Source organism: Sinocyclocheilus anshuiensis, unplaced genomic scaffold (genome assembly GCF_001515605.1).
Source record: "Sinocyclocheilus anshuiensis isolate Anshui unplaced genomic scaffold, SAMN03320099.WGS_v1.1 scaffold68, whole genome shotgun sequence".
Taxonomy (NCBI): domain Eukaryota; kingdom Metazoa; phylum Chordata; class Actinopteri; order Cypriniformes; family Cyprinidae; genus Sinocyclocheilus; species Sinocyclocheilus anshuiensis.
The window spans coordinates 615,571-635,761 of record NW_015555741.1 but is presented as its reverse complement, the minus strand read 5'-3'; the positions used below and the strand labels follow the sequence as shown (position 1 = coordinate 635,761).

The following is a 20,191-nucleotide window of genomic DNA, read 5'->3' as shown; positions in this document are numbered from 1 at the left end:
TTTATTTTTATTGCATCTTTTTAATCAACATTTTTAACAATTTACAACCTAAATTAAAAACAAATAACAAAGCCCAGCCATTACAATTAAGACAGAAAAAAAAGGAAAAAAAAGGGGACATACAGGAGCATTATACTATACCATACTTTAAAATATTACTCAAAGAAACATCAATACAATCTAGATACGGAGTCCAGACTTGATGAAAATCTTCAGTTGACAAATGAATAACACATGTTAAGAATTCTAATGGAATAATTTCTCTGACAATCTTGTGCCATCACTTCAAGGAAGGGGGTTTATCACTGATCCTGGATAACAGTATATTCTTCCTAGCAGCGAAAGCTAGGATATCAAATAGCCGTTTAGCTAATTTATTTGACAGATATCTAATTGGGAGACCTAAAATTAAAGACAGGGGATCTAGCTGTAGCCTTAATCCAAATATTTGACTCATATATCGAACAACTTTTGACCAGTAAGCTCTAATAACTGAACATTCCCAGAAGCAATGGGTGTAATCTATCACTTCCACCTTACATTTAAGACATAATGGAGAATTACTTGGGTTAAACCTACTTCTCAGGAGTGGTGTGATGTGCAATCTATGCACAATCCTGAGCTGAATAGCTCTGACCCTGTTACAAACGGAGATCTTACTCGCCTAACTCCATACCTGATCCCAATCCTCCTCTGTTATGATCAATTGCAACTCCCCCTCCCACAGTCTTCTAAGGTCTTGTGTGTTTACCACATCATAACAGCAAAGGACATTATACAAGCATGAGATCTGCTTACTCAGCGGGGGATTTAAGAGAAACTTCTCAATGGTTGACATGGATGGGTTGGTGACAAGAGTAGTACTTCTAAAAATATAATCCCTGATTTGGAGAAATCTGAAAAAATGTTATCTTGGTAATTTGTATTTTGTAACCAAGTCTTCAAAAGATAATAGAGAGCCATCATTGAACAGATCACCAAGTCTACATATTCCATAATCATACCAAATTTTAAAACCAGAATCTGAAATGCTAGGGATAAACTCGGGGTTATTGTTAATGGGGGTCAGCAGGGAAGACAAACCAGCCCTGCCCTCAATCCTACATATAACAGACCAGGCCTTCCACGTGTTAAACACGATTGAGTTCTCACATAATGCTTTGACTACCTTAGAACTTCTGACAAATAACAGATTTTGTAAAGGACATTATAACTGTGAAGCCTCTAAATCAAGCCAAGTAGATTTAGGATCCTCTCTGAACCATTCCAAAATTAATTTAAACTGACAGGCTAATTGGTATTTTCTAATGTTTGACAGACCCAAGCCAACCCCTGGAACTAGAAAACTGTAACTTTGGAAATTTTAGTCTTGGTTTCCTCTTGTTCCATATAAATGAACTAAGCCATCCAGTTAATTCCTTTACCCTTTTAATCGGCAATAAAATTGTTATCATCTGTAATGGGTAAAGAAGCCTGGGCATTATATTCATTTTAACTACAGAAATTCTTCCAAGCCAGGAAAGGGGGAGATCTGACCATCTAATTAAGTCGTTGCGGATTTTATCAAGCAAAGGGAAAAAATTTACTTTAGCTAATTGGGAAATTGTAGGGGTAATATTAATTCCTAAATATGTAAAACCAGAGTCCGACACTTTGAATGGAAGGGAAGTCTTATTAATTATACTAGAACTTGGTTGTCTTAGGTGCAAACCAACAGATTTGGAAAAATGTATTTTATACCCTGAAAACTTCGCAAATGAATTAACAATATCTACTAGAGCAGGCACCGAGGATTCAAGGTCCGACAAAAAAAGCAGGATATCATCCGCATATAGGGAGATTTTATGCTGTTTAAGACCAACCGAAACACCAGACACGGCCGCCCCCTCCCTAATCGCCTGAGCCAATGGTTCTATCGCTATTGCAAAAAGTAACGGTGAGAGGGGACAGCCCTGCCTAGTGCCGCGGAACATAGGGAAATTGTCAGACCTATGGCCGTTAGTGACAACAGCTGCGAGTGGAGCAGAATACAGTAAATGCACCCATCGGATAAAATTATCACCAAGGCCGAACCTTTCCAAACTATAAAATAAATATGGCCACTCCACTCGATCGAAGGCCTTCTCCGCATCTAATGATAAAATGAGGGTGTCAATGTCACATTTATGAGAGAACTCAATAAGATTTAGAAGCCTTCTAATATTGTTACTCGAACTTCTACCCTTAATGAAACCCGTTTGGTCTTCATTAATGATAGAAGGAAGTATTTTCTCCCACCGCAGTGCGAGAATCTTTGAAAGCAATTTAAAATCTACATTCAAAAGAGATATCGGCCTATATGTTCCGGATCTTTTCCTTTTTTTAAAATAAGGGAAATATTGGCCTCTCTAAGTGATTGCAGCAAAGTATTTGTCATAAACGAATAATCATACATAGATAATAGGGGATCTATTAAAATATGCTGAAACTCTTTATATAATTCGCACACCAGACTGTCTGGACCTGGGGATTTGCCAGACTGTAAGCTACGTAGAGCCATTAAGGCTTCCTCCCTTGAAATAGGGGCATTTAGAGCTATTCTCTGTTCATCAGATATTTAAGAGAGTGATAAGTGATCAAAGAAATTTACCGTAGTGCTGTATTGTTGTGGAGAATATTCAGTATTATATAAATCAGAATAAAACTGCTTAAATGTAGCATTTATAACCCCAGAATCAAATGAATACTTTCCAGAAGAGTCCATAATAGAGGTGATAAACTGTGGACCCGGTTTGTCTTTCAATAAATATGATAAATACTTATTAGGTTTATTACTGTGTTCATACAATCTTTGCTTGGAAAAAATAATTTTAGTGTTAGCCTGCTGCGATATTAACGCATCCAAAGAAGCACGTACTATGCCCAACTTCTCTAGATTAGCAGGAGAAGCATCATTCACATGATCTTCGATAGACTTTTTAAATTCTAGTTCTAAACATTCCTGCTTCTCTGCTTGTTTCCGTTTTTTAGTGATAGAATAAGATATAACAAGTCCCCTGATATAGGCTTTACAAGTCTCCCATAACAGGGATGGGTCTTCCATTGACTCTGAATTAATCGACCAAAAAATTCTTAAATTCGGAATTAAAGTATGAAATAAACTTATTGTCTTTAAGCAATACTGTATTAAATCTCCAGCGTTTAGTCGGATTTGGAACTCCTTTCACTAACAAATCCAATACCACCACAGCATGATCGGAAACTACCATATTAATTAGTACAGCAGGAAACATATTGTAGGACTGCACTAGGGACAAAAAAGTAATCGATTCTAGAATAGCATTTATGGGGAGGAGAATAAAAGGTAAATTCTGATCGTAAAGGGTTAAGGCTGCGCCAAACATCAGAGTAGCCCAACTCATCGCATAAAGCGGATAAGGTTTTAGATTGCTTAGACGGAGGGCTATTCTTTGAAGGTAATCTATCTCGCAAGGGATTCAACAAACAATTAAAATCCCCCCCTATAATTACAGTACCAGAAGCAGTATCTAAGAAATCCGGAAAAGCCTCGGTGAGAAGCTCAGGAGAAAAGTTCTCACAGGTGAACGTTCGGCTGCCACAGGTCGATGCTGATCAATCTCCGCAATAAGCTCTGAGACCGCTGCAGGCGTGTCAAGGATCTTGGTGGTACTACCGATCGTTACTCGGAGCTTAGCTGAATATAACATTGCATAACGGGCTCCGATCTCCTGCAAGTGGCGCTTTACAGAGTCAAATTCCCTGCGCTTCTGGAGCACTGCAGCGGAAAAATCTTGAAAGAAAGAGATTTTGCTGTTCTCAATTTGCAAGTTGCCATCCATGGACATCCTTCTGCTTGCCTCAAGGATCCTCTGTCTGTCTCCGAAATGATGCATACGCTCCACCAGCGGTCTAGGTCTCTCCTTGACTCCTGGTCTGGGTGCTAGAGTACGATGAGCTCTTTCGATTTTAATGTAGCCTTCCTTGGTCTGCAACTGAAGAAGCTCCGGGATCCATTTTTGGAGGAAAGCCACCGCATTAGAGCCCTCTGCCCCTTCTGGTAAGCCAACGATGCGAATATTTTTGCGCCGTCCTCTGTTCTCCAAATCATCAACGTGCTCAGTAAGCGACGCAACCTGCTTTTCCAGAGTCAAAACACGGGCCTGCATGCTATCGGCTAATTCCTCCGCCAAAACGATTCTTCGCTCGGCCTCATCCAGACGAGCTTTGCAATTCTCCAGTTCTTGAGAATGGGTATTTATAACCTCAGCTAAGGGATCGAGTTTGGCATCTATTGTTTTCGATATCGACTCATATCGATATGTTGAAAGGCCTTCGCCATGGGCGGGCTTAACTCAAAATCACAGCTATCTTCGACATCACCGTGTTCCACCATATCCGTGGGAGAGTCCTTTTTCTCCATTTTTTTGGCAGGACGAGGCATTTTCGAAAAAGATTGTGGCCAAAAACTTTCCAGAGACATACTACATCGATGGCATAACCAGAGCCATCGAGTTGCGTTCGAATTAACGGAAAAAATACAAGTAATGAGCTGAGTGGTGCGGGAGCTAGTGAAATTTGCTGTTACTCCCTGGCCGCCATCTTAGAGCCTCTCGACGCTCCTATCTTTAATAGAACATCTCGATTATATGTAGAGTTGCTGATTGACAGACAGGCACACAGAACAAACAAAACAAACAAAATGTTGTTTCTGAGCCGTAAAGACAAATTTTATGGTGCTTATCTGTCCTTTTTGGAGCTTGACAGCCACTGGTCACAATATGCTTTCACTGTTCACTCGAGCATCTTGGAAATGGTTGTGAGTTTCACTGGAGGAAGAAAGTCATGACATGAGGGTGAGCAGATGATGACAGAATTTTCATTTTTTGGGTAAACTGTTCTCATTTGTAGAGGAAACAGTGGGAACAACTAATGATGCCGTAATTACAGGCTTGTTTGTTTGTACTTTGTGCCTGCAACGAGAGTTCATTCTTCTCACGATAAAAGAGCTGCACTGGAACCAGAGGAGCTGTCATTGGCTTTAATTAAAAGGGCGAACAGCCTCATGTAATGGTTTCTCAGAGACTACGAGGATCCCTGCGTAGCATTTTGCCATATCATTGAGGAACAGTCAGGCATAAAATAGCATTTTCTGCATCTTAATTACAAGCCGTTCACAGAATAACAGCTATTGAGGCAGACCTTGATCACGCCTGTCTGATGCTCGCTGTGTTTTAGAGGCTCAAAGAAACAATTTCTCTTTCTCCCATTGTCTTTTAAGACTTATCTAAGCTCTCTTTGTTTCCAGCGGGCCCCCCAAAACTACTTCGCATTATGATATCTAGCGTCGTGACCTAGAGGTCTTCTAGTGGAAAGAATGATCAGGGAAAGACTGGCGGTAGAATGAGTATGCTGTTGTTTGAGAGCGGCTAGACATTGCTCTTACGACTGCCGTTCCAACTTGATGGAAATTCTGACTTGCGCTTCCTTGCAGCCGCGGGCCAGAATGAACTAGCCCATATATCCCACAAATAAAGCATTTACACCGCGCCGCCAGGCGTGCAACATTGAGAACAGAGATCAGGTTAACTCGGGAGCGATTCAGCCAGAACAGATTAACTTCCCAGGTTATTTTCAACTTCAGGCTCAATTTCTGTGTTACCAAAACGGAATTGCAAAGTCTCCGTTTTCAAATAGTGTCAGTTTTATCTGGATATTCAAAATGTTACTCTTTAATGTAGTGCGTGAGAGATTAGCATCTTCACAACGATTTACAGCAGGAAAATCTTCAGAGAACATCAGTAAAACTATAAACATCAATAAACCATCTTGTACATTGCAAAAAAAAAAAAAGTTTTTCTTGCTCAATTTGTTAGTCTTGTTTTTCGATAAAGTCTCTAAACATTCTTAAATTAAGCTAGATTTACTGGAGAAGCAAAATGACACAATATATAAGGCCTTTTTATGAAAGAAATATCACAGTTCAGTGACTTAATCCTTAAAATAAGAACAGATTCCTGCCAATGGACTTGGAAAAATAAACTTGTTTTCCCTTTGAATTAAGTTGATCTTTTCTGGCCTCATCGATAGATTTTTTTTATTTTTTTAGGTTTAGGTATAAACTCACTTCATTTGAAAGAATTTTTCAGAAAACAAAATGTAACATGTTAAAGGGGTCATATGATGCTGCTAAAAAGAACATTATTTTGTGTATTTGGTGTAATGAAATGTGTTTATGCAGTTTAAGGTTCAAAAAACATATTATTTTCCACATACTGTACATTATTGTTTCTCCTCTATGCCCCGCCTTTCTGAAACGTGTCGATTTTTACAAAGCTCATCAGTCTGAAAAAGCGAGGTGTGCTCTGATTGACCAGCTATCCAGTGCGTTGTGATTGGCCGAATACCTCAAGCGTGTGACAGAAATGTTACGCCCCTTACCATATCGTGACATGCCCTGTCAGGCCGGAGCGATGATTCAAAAACATGAAAACCCATTATAAACAAGGCATTCGTTGCATCCAGTGGGGACATAATTATGGATTATAATGACTTGTACTGTCTTTTTACGCGTTGCATCGCGCCGGGAATTGCCGGCGGGCTGAGTGAGCAGAGGCCGGGGGATAAAGTGAGGAACGGCCGGCGGGCTGAGTGAGCAGAGGCTGGGGGATTTGACGAAGGAGCGTCCGGAGGGCTTGCGCAACCACATGTGATGGCCCCGGGCTGGACTCCGCTTCGTTCATGGTGAAAGCCGATCCGGCGATCCACAGCTCTAGGCATGACGAAGCGGATATCGTCCTCTTTTGGAAGGCCAAACAAAGTAGTTTTGCTTTCACAACGAATCACACAGCGCATTCACAACATGACGGCAGCAACAATACTACAGCCAGAATAAAAGTTAGGCCTTCTTTCTTTGCTTGAACATTTGGTAAGAGCTTGTAACACTCCAAAGAGAAAGGAAAAATTGAAATCGCATCATATGACCCCTTTAAGTAATTTTGCATATCAAGCAATGTTTAAATATTTGTCCTGGAAAACAAGACAAATACCCAGTAAGAAATTATTGTATTTATTTATTTATTTATTTATATTTTTTTGCCGTTGTACATAGCTAACATCATGTTTACCTGCACAGATATATTATTATTATTATTATTATTATAATATTATATTGTTGTTATATTATATTGTTATATTGTATTATATTATATTTGGTTAAACCTCCTAATTTTGTCAGATTATTTTTTTTATTTTTTTTTTTATTACATTTTTGAATTTTTTTAGAGGTGATTTTTTCAAAATATAGTTTTCTGATAGACAGTATTTCTAATATTAAATCTCAACAATGGTTTGGAGTATAAATGTACAATTGTAATATTTAAATAATTTGAAAGATGACACTTTGCTTTTTTCTGTCAAAAACTAAGCGACTCAAAATGACAAAGCAGTGTAATTGAAAATTGCTTTTGGTGTAATTGAAAACAGCGGCATTGACATTTTGAAGGTCTGAAGTTGAAAATAACACTGAATATTCCTTTCAGCGATTGAGACGCAGTAGGACGTGAGTGGTGTTAGATTGACAGATATCTTATGCAGTGAGCACAGCTCTCAGATCAGACAGAGAAGGCAAGGATGAGAGAGAGGGAGATCACAGATGGAGGACAGATTGAATTTGAAGTTCAGAATCAATGTCTTGTGGTGGCTTTAGTCCAGCTGTCAGAATAACTTCATTGTGTGCAGCCGCTCCACGCTACATCTTAATACACAACGTCTTAACCGTTCTGGCCCACGCTGTCCTGTGCTACATTTCCTTTTTTTTTGGTTATGCAATGCTTTCTGAAACACAACTAATGTGTTCCATATGGAGAGAAACTACTGCGCAGGAAAGGAACCAAGGCGGAATTGTTCCTAAATTAAAGACGTATGCATCATGCTCATTACTGAGCTGAATGTGGCGTTTCTTTATTCTGTGTTGTGGAGTCAGCGGTCGGTTTGTATACTGCCGGTCACCGCTGCCACACCAGGGGACAGATTGTAATGATAGCTTACGGTGCAGCATAGTAGCAAACATTCACAACGCACTGAGATGAAAACATCTCAAAACAGCTCACAGGCTTCAAAAAGAAAGAGAGAGAACGGATATTAGCGTGTCACGATGAAACAATCTGGAATACATTTCTCCTCTGCTACAAAAAATTGACATCTTATGTAAATAGTCGCCAACAGTTATCAATTTCATAACAAATGCAGACTAAACAAAAGCAGAATAATGTGAAACAGCTTTGGCATTTATCTTAGGACTTTGATTTTACATTGGTCAAAGTGCCAAAGTTGTTTACTGTGGTAAATCAATGGGATAGTCACTCAAAAATGAAATGAAAATCATTTACTCACCCTCATGTTGTCCCAAACTGGTCACTTTCTTTCTTTTGTGAAACTTAAAGGAGATATTTTGAAGTTGAGTGTTGGTTACCAAAGTTTTGGTTCCCATTGACTTGCATTGTATTTTTTTGTTTAATAATGGTCAATGGAACCCAAAAACATTTGGTTATAACATCTTCTTTTAAGTTCCACAGAAGGTTTGGAACAACATGAGAGTAAATACTAGAATTTTCAATTTTAATAATATAATAAATTATATATATTAACATTATTCTTTTCCCTATTTTTTTATATTAGCATTACTAATGCTTTTGGTGATGGTATGTCACAAACCTGTCCATGTTAACATCTGTGAACCAATGTGGCTAGCTTCTATCAAGTGATAGATGAATTTGCTGCCAAAATGCAAGTAGAGTTTAAATCAACTCAAGTCATTTAATGTCACCAATAGAAAATTAAACTTTGAAACAATGGACTGTGGATCATACAGGCAGACTGATGTTTCTTTTGTTCCTTCATTTCCTGCCCTTTTTTTTAAACTGCATTATCAATAAAAATGGCAAATAGGTCAAACTTAAAATAATCAAAGATTCTCAGCCATTAGCATGTTAGCTCAAACATTTCACCAGACTTGGAAAATCGACATCTTCTGTGAACAGTCGCTAACAGTATCGATTTCCTGGCAAACACAACGATTTACTGACTAAACAGCAGCAGAAAAGAAAAGAAGCTCAGATTTTCTCTAAAAAAGCTTCTGTTCTCTCAGAGCTTGCGACATAACGGTTAGCATACATGCTGTGACACATTAACACTGCAAAAATGGCTTCTAAGTTAATTGGCCTTTTTACTTGTTTTCAAGTCGAAATATCTAGAAAAACCTGAAAACAAGACAATTTACTCGAGAATCAACAGTGCATAAATTAAGACTTGATTTGTTTAGTATGAGTGTATTTTTTTCATATATACAGTATACTAGTAATATGATAGATAGATAGATAGACGTCCTAGAAACTAATGTTACAATGATGCTAATAGAAATGTTTCTTGTTTTTACAACATTTTAATAAAAATGTTTTGCAGTTTGCATTGCTTGTATGGTTAATAGGATTTGAATCCAGCTTGTCATATTCTTCGCATCATGGTTGTCTGTCCTCTGTCTCCTTTAAATGCCTCTTATAAATAAAAATGTTAAGAAGGCCAAAAATACACTAAGATGCTTACATAAAAACATTTCACCTCGATTCCAAATGACATCTTCCATAAACAGCCGCCATAAGTTATCGATTTCCTGACAAATATGCAGACTTAAATGATGTCCGAAAGAGGTGAGGCACAGCTTTTCTCTGCTAAAAAATTCTGCTAGCATAAGCTTGGGCTTAGCGGTTAGCGCACAGCTCTTGGAGCTTGGTGCTCGTACTAATGAAAATAAGCCCAACAAATTAAATGCCAATTAGATTTTTATGTTTTCTGAAGAAAATGCGAGGGCTTGTGGTCATTGTTAAGATTTGTACTATGTAGTTTGTACTGTGTGCAATGATTTGATCATCCTGGAGCCTGTTAGAATCTGTATAGCATATGACAAATAGCAGACGTCTGACCTCCTGCGCCGGACACACTAACATACTTTAGTTTCACATGACGCGCTCGCAGCTGTGGGGCTTCCTAGAGTTTGCATTATGTTTGTTTGACTAAATCTGCACTTTGTTTAAAAAGTGCATCTGACCACCCATGTCAAATCCAGTTTTAGTGTAACAGATGTACATTTCATCATGTAATGTAACGGACTGAGAAATGGCTTGTTTGGAAGAACAGCTTCACTATTCACAACCACGTTAATCTTATAAATACAAAAAGGTTGGAGATGTGGCGTAGTGGTTAGAGCACATGTTCAGACATATGTTTGAGTCTGACTTGTGATATTTTTTCATGGTTATTGCAATTCGAATACATTTTTAGGATAAGTTTCCTCCATCATTTTCTGTCATTTCTTTACTATTCTTTGTGCTGTTCTGAACATCCTTTATCTAATTTGGTGTTCTCAGTGAAAAATCATCAGCCTTTTAAAAAATTGCTTGTAAATCTCTCATTATGCTGTATTATCAACAATATTGGATTTGTACCTTTGTCAACTTGTTTTCTTTTAATTGGGACAGGTTTTGTATTTCTTTTTGGAAATGATTGATCATAGGCCTCATTGATCTAAACTTAGGCACCTCAGTTTTTGAGTGAAAAAAACATTACTTGTGGATAATTGTGACAATATTTGCTCAAAAACTGAGGTGCATAGGCTTAGATCAATAAGGCCTATGATCAATCAGTTCCAAAAAGAAATACAAAACCTGTGCTAATTGAAAGAAAACAATCTGATATAAAGATTGAATCCAATATTTGGTAATAATATAGCTTAACAGGTACTTTTTTTGTAGGCTGGTGACTTTTGACAAGAAGGTGAAGGAAAAATCCCCTTTCCCCTTGCAAAAATCCTTTGTATAGTGTTAGGTTTTAACTAGCATCAACTAGCATTTTTAGGAAAAAGAAAATCCTCTCCAGGATTATGTTGTACTCTCACAACACATGAGGGTTATACTATAAATAAAAAGGGCCAAAAATACAGTAAGATTCTGATTAGCAACATGAAACAATCCTGAAAACAGGAACTATGGTTCCCATGGTAGTTTTTGTTTATGTATTTCATCTTTTTGGAGGGAAACTGCATCTGCAGCATTTTAAAAGGATGTTTTTATTGTCTTGTCACTTGAAAAATGACAAAAAAAAGCCGCTGTAAAACCAAAAATGCCCTAATGGTCAGAAAAAGGAGTAGGGGTGTGTGACTGGATTTTTGATGTCTTTTGCGTATGTTGTGTTTCCTCAGGTACAACAGGGACAGGTGTACTACTTCCACGACAGCAGCGAGACCACAGAGGACAGTTTCACCCTCGCGGCGGCCGCTTCTCACATCACCCGCCGGAGTGCGTCCCTGACCATCGGCATCACCATCCTCCCTGTGAATGACGAACCGCCCCGCATCCAACGCAACACCGGAATGGAGGTACACCGAGACCATTTTCCCTGTTTTAAACATTAATGAAGCTTCTAGAACAGAGACGTAGTCGGAAAATTCAGAGCGACTCCCTCCGCTGGAACACAGAGTGTCATTCAGTGCTTGCTCGATGTTGTCTGTGGTTTTTGGTCGCCGTGGAAACTCATATTTTTGGAAAACCATGAGGGTGGCAAGAATTCGGCTTCTGGGCTGGAGGGAAAGCCGACCAATCGGAGACGCCCCTCGACTCCCGCAAAATGTGAAATAATGATATGTGTGTTTTTCCACATGCGGATAGTTCCCCTTCTCTCGCGCGCGTGCCTTCTCTCTGTCTGTCTGACTCTGTATCAGACATGCTTTAATCCAGGAACACCTCAATTTCCAATGGTTACTGATGATAATAATAGAGAAAGTCAAAAATTCAGGCCGGCTCTTTCCAAAACTGTAAACACAAGTTTTACCAGCACAGTATTTAACACACACTTATAATTAGGTGGTTTCACTAGAAAGTGCCTGATTCATATTTCACCCTAAAATCAAAAGGATTAAAAGGGGAAACATAGATTTAAATATGTAATAAATATAATATTTATTTGTTTATTATTTGTTAATAATTATATATAATCATTATGTGTATTTTATATATATATATATATATATATATATAGCCAGAAAAAATGAAAACAATTATACATTTATACAAGTTTTAATTTTTTAATTCGCAGAAATTATAGTTGTATTGAATTATTATTGTATTATTGTGATATTAATAGAATTAACTGCATAATGCAAAATAAATAAATAATTCTAATGACTGTAATGTGGCAAAAAAATTCTTTATTGTAATTAAAATTGGGTAAATTAAATTCAGTACAACAAATTCTACTATGGTATCTAAGAAATCATAATTTTCACATTACAGTAATGGGGATGAGCTCTGTTTTGCATTTTGCTGCAATTATTGTCCCGGTGCCAAAAATCGCAATGTTCCCAAAATGGCTTCGTTTTACAATTTCATGTGGTTTTCCTTTTTGCATGAAACATGAAACTTCTGTGATATTCATCCACACAAACACAATCACTCGATTACTCAAACACACACACAAACACAGAGTAATATATCAGTTCTGGGCTCCCTGTGCTCTAATGTAGAGACCCTATAGAGACACACCAGTCTAATCAGAGAGAGATTGCATTTTCCCATCAAAGCAGGCCTCGGCACGGCATGCTGGGATTTGATTTGCCATGCAGCCACTGATCCATGTTACATCTATTAAATATTGAGTATGAAGAGAAACAGCAATTTCCAGCCCAATTTGGGAGATATTTGATTCATATGTTTCACTCGTGCTGTACTCTGCTCTAGTGCTACCATCTAGTGGATGCCCATGGATATACTATACAGAAAGTGATGTAAAGGTCTTTGAACAGTCACCAGGGGGCAGTACAGAGACCTATCTGCTATGACTAATATTTGCCCTGGTAATGACACTGCATTGCCCTCCATTAAATAGCACTCACAGGAGGAAAGGAGATGATTTTACATGCACTTAAATCTTGAAGGTCACGTTATGTGGAAACTAGATTACTAAATGATAATGAGTTTGTAGACCTTTCTGTTCCAGGGCACTACGCCATGTAGTCAATTCCAGTTTTTTCCCTCGGTCTCTCAGGAGAGCGGTAGATGGAGGCAGTGAAAGAGTTCAGGAACAGATAAATGCGTGCTGATGTGTGGCGCTCACACGGCAGCCCTGCACTCTCCCAGCTGAATTTCTTCGTTTAAGAATGTCTTTCAGCAACTTGTCCATTACACATCCATTAGAGCAGCATCAGAGGAGACATAACTGCCTCTTTCACATCCCAACGACTCCAGACAGTTAGACACCTCTGAAAGCAACAGTTTAGTTGTTCCATCTTGTTTATTGGTTTGTTTATCTCTCTTTGTTTGCGTGTCTGCTCTCTCCTTTCAGCTTGTAGCTGGTGAGGAGTCTGAAATCACAGCCAATATGCTGAGCAGCGAAGATCTTGACACCCCTCCGGAGGAGCTGGTGTATGCCATCGAGACGCCCAGCAATGGGATCGTTGCCTTTAAAGTGTCCCCGGATGACAGCATGGACAGTTTCACCCAGGCTCAGATTAATAATGGAGAGGTTTTATTCATTCATCAGGGTGGGTTGACATCAGTTTCTTTGAATCGAGTCCTTTAAAACCTTTAAAAGCAGACTAAAATATCAGCTACTAAAGAAAAAAAACAGTAGGCCACCTGATGAGGGACCAGAAAAGAGATTTGGGGCGTGGCAATCATAGAACAGCTTAGCAACCACATGGAATCGTGTTAAAAGCCACTTTCAAGGCCCAGCCACTCAGAACACCACAGCAATATACTAAGAACCTCCCAAAACTGCATAAAAACATAGTAAAAAATGCCTTAGCAACCATATAGCAACAAGCTAAAAACAACTTAAAATGCCTCAGGACACCTCAGCAATCGTATACAGTAGCAGCATCTAAAAAACTGTTCTGAACACCTTTAGCAACATGCCAAAACCCACTCACAACCAGTGTTGGGCAAGTTACTCTGAAAATGTAATCTGATTACTGATTACTCCTTTTAAAAGTAATCACGTTACTGTTCTGATTACTTTATTTAAAAAGTAATTAGTTACATTACTAGTTACGTTACTTTTTTCTCCATGAAATTTATGAAATCCCAGCATACACGCTCCCGATAAATATTTGTTATTATAGCATCAACATCCACAGAACACTGTTATTTTTAACTAAAGCAAGCGGCTGCTGCGTGCATGGTTCGGCATGGCAGAATGCCAGCAAAGAGCGCTGCATTTATAATCTCTAAAAGACATCTCAGTTAATCGCAATCTCACAAATCTCTGTTATAACACAATAAATATATGCATAATGAATCTTTCATAATGTCTACAATTCGTGTGTTATAATGAGAGGATTCCGCAATCTCACAAATCTCTGTTATAACACAATAAATATATGCATAATGAATCGTTCATAATGTCTACAATTCGTGTGTTATAATGAGGATTCGTGAGCACGCAAATTTCAGCACTGCATTGCTCAGCGCTGCAAACATGTGTTGTAGCCTAAATAGAAACTCTGCATATGCTCGCACCTGTTAATCGTCTCGTGGGAGCAGGTCTCTAATCCACTGGCACTTGACTTGACAGTGTGTGTGCTACATCCTTTTTACAATCTCTAGATTATAAAACACTGCATTCTGTCAGCAATGTAATGCGGCAGTAACGTATAGAGACCTCGGCGTAACTATACTCTAATTAATATTTTGAAAATTATAACGTGTTAAATTACTCAGTTACTAAAAAAGTAATCAAATTACAGTAACGCGTTACTAAGTAATGCGTTACTTCCCAACACTGCTCACAACACATTATCAAATGCATAGCAAAACGTTAAAACAACTCAGAACAACTTAGCAATCCTAATAGAGTAGCAGCATCTAAAAGAAACTGTTCTGAACACCTTAGCAACATGCTAAAACCCACTCAAAACACATTAGCAAATAACATGTTAAAACAACTCAGAAGACTTCAGCAATTATATAGAGTAGCAGCATCTAAAAAACTGTTCTGAACACCTTAGCTACATGCTAAAACTAGCTCAGTTACATATTAGCATGTTAGCAAATGCATAGCAACACGTTAAAAAACTGAGAACACCTTAGCAATCATATCATAGTAACTGCATAGTAACAAGCTAAAATCCAGTCATTAAAAACAACACAGCAGTCATATTCAGTAGCAACATGATAAAAACAACACCTTAGCAACTACATAGCAACTGTTACAAACAACTCAGAACAACTTAGCAATCATATAGAGTAGCAGCATGCAAAAAAAAATCTATTTTGAACAGCTTAGCACCTGCATGGCAACATGCTACAGCACACTCAGAATACATTAGTGAATGCATAGTAATATGCTAGGAACACCTCAGCAATCATATAATAGTCACCTGCTAAAACCCAAAAAACAAATTAAAACAACTCAGAACATCTTAGAAATCATATAGAGAAAAAACAAATCTATTTGAACCGCATAGCAACACACTAAACTAGGGTGACCATACGTGCCATTTTCCCAGGACTCGTCCTGGCAAATACCATACAGACGGTTCCTTATGCTTTCAAAATTCTCTCGAGGTATTTTGATGTCATACACCGATCGGTCTGCACACGCAAACAAAGCCAAAACCTAGATATTTTAGGCAATATAGAAATCATGGCCAGGACGCATCCTGGGAATATGGCACGTATGGTCCCCCTAACTAAACCAACTTGGAACACTTTTCAACACTAAAACTACTGTGAACAACTTGCAACCACATAGCAACTTTTTAGATAAAAGTTCCCTCAAAGAACTTTATAAATCTATGATAGATCTAAATGTGCTGCAAGGAACCATTGAAGAACCCTTGTTTTAAGAGTATAACATGATGTAGTGAGTATGATGTGCGTGTGTCTGGTCTCAGGCTCAGAGGCTGGTGGGTTCAGCTTCACCGTGACTGATGGAGAACACACTTCACCTCTCCACCGCTTCGTTGTCAAGGCAAGACAGCTCACCATCTCCATGGAAACGAAGGGAGAACTCATGGTCTTCCCAGGTGGGCTCCACACGTCCAGACCTTAAATCCAAATCCCTGTCTTTCCCTGGGCCAAATGAAAGATCTTTATTGGCCCAGAGAGAAATTGTTCATAAATCTTCAAATTGGGGAGTCATTTTTCATTTTCCTCATCATGAACAGTCCGTAATCTTATCTGGAACAACCTTGTAGATCAATTCTGTCAATTATAACTGTATGAAACCTGCTAAAATGTGTTTTCATGAAGAAATCAGTGGAGTGATATGATTTGTTTGGTGATGCTTGTCAGGCACCAGGCAGGTGATCAGTGGAGATATTTTGCGGGCCATAACAAGTGAAGACGGTGATGAAATCACATACTCACTAGTGAAACCTCCTCGCTTGGGACGAATAATCAAACCTAACCAGCGTGGACAGTTTGAGGAGATCACTAGATTCACGCAGACTGAGGTAAATAATATTGTGTATTTGTGAAAATGTACTTGCAGAGGAAACCAGTAACACATACAGCTACATTTTAGAAAGGTTTAGATTTTATTAGCGGTAGTAGTAGTATTGGTATTAGTATTATTTTACAGAATAATTGTTTTGTTTTGACATTGTATAAAAACCCTTAAAATGTGCCTTGAGTAAAGCCTCTTCCATTGTAATGCCATCTCTGGCCACAAGAGGGCAACAAATGTGCAGATATTATTAGTTGTCAGTAGATGGCAGCACTATTTTCCAATTTCCAATTACATTCAGGCTTTTGCCTGCTAAATCTAAACTTATGAAATCTGCAAGTATTTCAAATTTAGAATTCAAACTATATTCCTTATTTGCTGTTTTTAATGTCTGATGCTTCAACATCTGACCATTTGATCTGTTTTATGAAGAGTGTTATAACCTGTGGCAACTTATAAAAGAGTTTTTGATTCCTGTTGTGTGTTCAGTTGGATGCAGGTGCCGTATATTATGAGCATCAGATGCCGGCTGAGCCCTTCTGGGTCCTGAAAGATTCTGTTGAGCTGGCCCTCACATCGCCCCCAGCAACAGAGCTGCATCACAGCCTGCCAGTCACTGTGTCATACTACGCAGCCAATCAAAATGTGTCATCTCAGCTCTGGAAGAACAAAGGTAGCTACCAATTAAATGTAATTTTTTGGAGTAGTGGTTTGATGCAGGTGCTCTGTCAATTGATTCAAAAGTAAACAGAAGACTGATAATAACAGGCAAATGTGGTGGGAACAGGACACAATGCAGGCTACATTCAAACTTGTATTTTCTGCATGAGACTGCATTGTTACTCAATGTGGTTGGAGCTTGAATGCCAGGGTTCCTCAAATCTGGCCCTGCACTGCAGAGTTTAGCTCAAAACCTAATCAAAGTCCACCAAGCAAGCTAATCAAGGTCTTCAGAGTTACTAGAAAATTACAGGTAGGTCTGTTCGATCACGGTTTGACTAAACTCTGCAGGGCAGTAGCCCTCCAGGTCCCTATTGTATGCTAATCTATAGGACACAGGTCTAATAATTAAATGTAATTTAATTATTTTCCTTTGGTGTTTTGTTAATGTGTTGCAGGTGTGTCTGTGGTGCAGGGTCAGTCTAAAGTGATTGACAGCTCTGTTTTGGATGCTTCTAACCTGCTGGCCAGTTTGCCTGAGCAGAAGCGGGCTGGGCAGGACATCGTCTATGAAGTGCGTCGGTTCCCCAATCATGGACGACTCACTCTCGGAGGGTCTGACCTGCCTCGTGATGCTCCACGTTTCCTGCAGGATGACGTGGCACGTGGTGATCTAGAGTACAATCACGATGACTCCGGAGCATCTTCTGATAGCTTCTCTTTCCGGGTCCATCTGAACCCCAGTGGCCGCACTCCGCAAGTCCAGCCCGGTGCCGTGGTTCTGGAGGAGATCTTCCTGATCTCCATTAGACGGAGAGACTCAAACCCGCCAGAACTTGTAAGCTTGGACCTGCTTCTGGAAGCACTGCAGGGCTCCACGACCATCATCTCCAAAAACTACCTCAACACGGTTGACCAGGACAGCACACCGGACGAGGTCCGATTTCTCATCTCCAAGAGTCCAGCTAACGGATATGTCATCTACACAGACTCTGGAGACCGGATCGACCAGTTCAGCCAGGAAGACATCAACACTGGGCGGGTTGCTTTTGTTAGTGATGGAAGTCTGTCCAATGGTTTCATGGAATTTATAGTGTCTGATGGGAAACACCAAACAGACCCATACACGCTGCATATCGGAATCCTGGCCAAGTCTCTGATACTGAACAAAGCTCCAGAGATCCACGTACTGCAGGGAGATGACGAGACGCTAATCACAGAGGACATGCTCAGCACCTCCACTGGGGGTCCTGTCGAGGAAGATGTACTCTATAAGATCACCAATGTCCCGAAATACGCAGCCGTAATGGTGGACAGACAGCCCACATCGGCTTTCACACAGAAGCAGATCAAACAAGGAAGAGTGAGTGTCCGTTTCGTTAAGTCCACCTCACCGAGAGATAGCGTGGCCTTTATGGCCCGAAGCAGGGCGGCGAATGTGTCCTCCGTCCTCAACATTACCGTGAAACCACTGGCGAAGGTGGCCCAGAATCCCCTGCTCCCCAGAGGTGCTACTGTACTCGTAGACAGAAAGTTGCTGGACGCTACACCTCTGGCCAACAAGACCAGAACATCTCCAACCTTCAACATGATCAAACAACCTCAAGGAGCGCGATTCGTCAAGAGGGGTGGGCAAGATGATGGCCAACCAGTAAGTTCCTTCACCCAACGAGACCTGGATGAAGGTCGGGTAGCTCTGGAAATCTTAAACACAACTGGGGGTCAAAACACTGGAGGTCAAGGTCAAGATGAAGCACGCTTTCTCCTAAAAGCACACGGCGTTCCTCCTGCAGAGTGCGTCTTGCCCTTCCATGTGGTCCCTTATGACCCTTCTAGAGTTTATGGCGCTACATTTCTCAAAGTGCCACCGGTGTTCGTCAAGAGCGATCCAGGTCAAGCCGAGCCCAGGTGGAGAGGAGATGGTGACGTGGCTTCTGGCAGCACTACAGCGACTCCTGTGGTGTCTAGACGAAATACACTGTGGGCTATCCTTATTCCCATTCTCGTCATCCTCCTACTCATGCTCCTGGCCGCAATGCTGGCCTACTACTTGGTCCGTCGCAACAAGACCGGGAAGCACAACGTCCAAACGGTGGCAGCAAAGCCGAAGAATGGAGAAGTGAGTCAGGAGACTTTTAGGAAAACCGATCCTGCGAACAACATCCCCATGTCAGACATGGACTCAAAAGGGGCGGATCCTGAGTTAATACAGCACTGTCGGACAACAAACCCAGCACTGAAAAAGAACCAGTACTGGGTTTGAGATCGGCGACCGGACACTTGTGTTTCCAAGGCCTTGAATCATTCCAGTCAGTGTTATACAGTTTTCTTGCCATTATTGATGCTTATGAATTGAAGTCCAGCACATATCTGAGTTTAGGGTTTCTTAGATGGCACAGCCAGATCTGTGTGTGTGTGCTGATGTTCTAATAGTCACATGGTCATTTCTCAACTGAGGTGGAATTAACCAACTTTTAAGGTACTTTTGGACAAGAACATAACGTGTTATGTTTGAACAATCCTTCTTATGTATTTTTAGGCAGTAAATTGTTTAAGATTTTATTTTTTAGTGGTATTTCCGTTTATGTTTGATAAATCAATAGATGTGCCATTTTCCCAACAGCCTGTTTTCTTTTGTGACGCATTGATTTAAAATTGTGCTGACAATTTGGCACCTTTGTTATCACTTGTTTAAAAGAATATGCTGAGTTCAGTACAAGTTAAGCTCTGTCAGCAGCATCTGTTACATGATGTTGATTACCTGAGAAAATAACAAAACAGCTTGCACTTACAGTGGAAGTCTATGAAGCAAGTCATTGCTCCTTTAAAATACACATGGAAGTATAGCCACACGACTTCAATTTTCTAAATGACCTACTGTCTTTAAATGACTTACTAGCCTTGTCTGTGAAAAGTTATCCAACTTCAACCAATTATGCCCACGTAAACCAGTAAACTCTACTCAGAGGAATTATGCCGGTAAATCCATCCACCTAGAAAAGTAGTCCCATTGCAAAAGGTATTATTTATTTTAGAC

The 20,191-nt window shown here is 39.7% G+C and overlaps 1 protein-coding gene across 1 annotated transcript in view; it reads left to right on the top strand.

Annotated features, from left to right (window-relative positions):
• The window catches only part of LOC107673216 (chondroitin sulfate proteoglycan 4-like), a 34,403-nt gene extending 14,705 nt beyond the window's left edge, over positions 1–19,698 (top strand). Inside the window, exons 5-10 of the mRNA XM_016466714.1 lie at positions 11,252–11,428; positions 13,390–13,588; positions 15,941–16,072; positions 16,341–16,501; positions 16,984–17,167; positions 17,613–19,698. Of these exons, the coding sequence (XP_016322200.1) occupies positions 11,252–11,428; positions 13,390–13,588; positions 15,941–16,072; positions 16,341–16,501; positions 16,984–17,167; positions 17,613–19,417 (2,658 nt within the window). The 3' untranslated portion in view covers positions 19,418–19,698. The remainder of the gene's footprint in view (positions 1–11,251; positions 11,429–13,389; positions 13,589–15,940; positions 16,073–16,340; positions 16,502–16,983; positions 17,168–17,612) is intronic.
• The last annotated feature ends 493 nt before the right edge of the window (positions 19,699–20,191 follow it).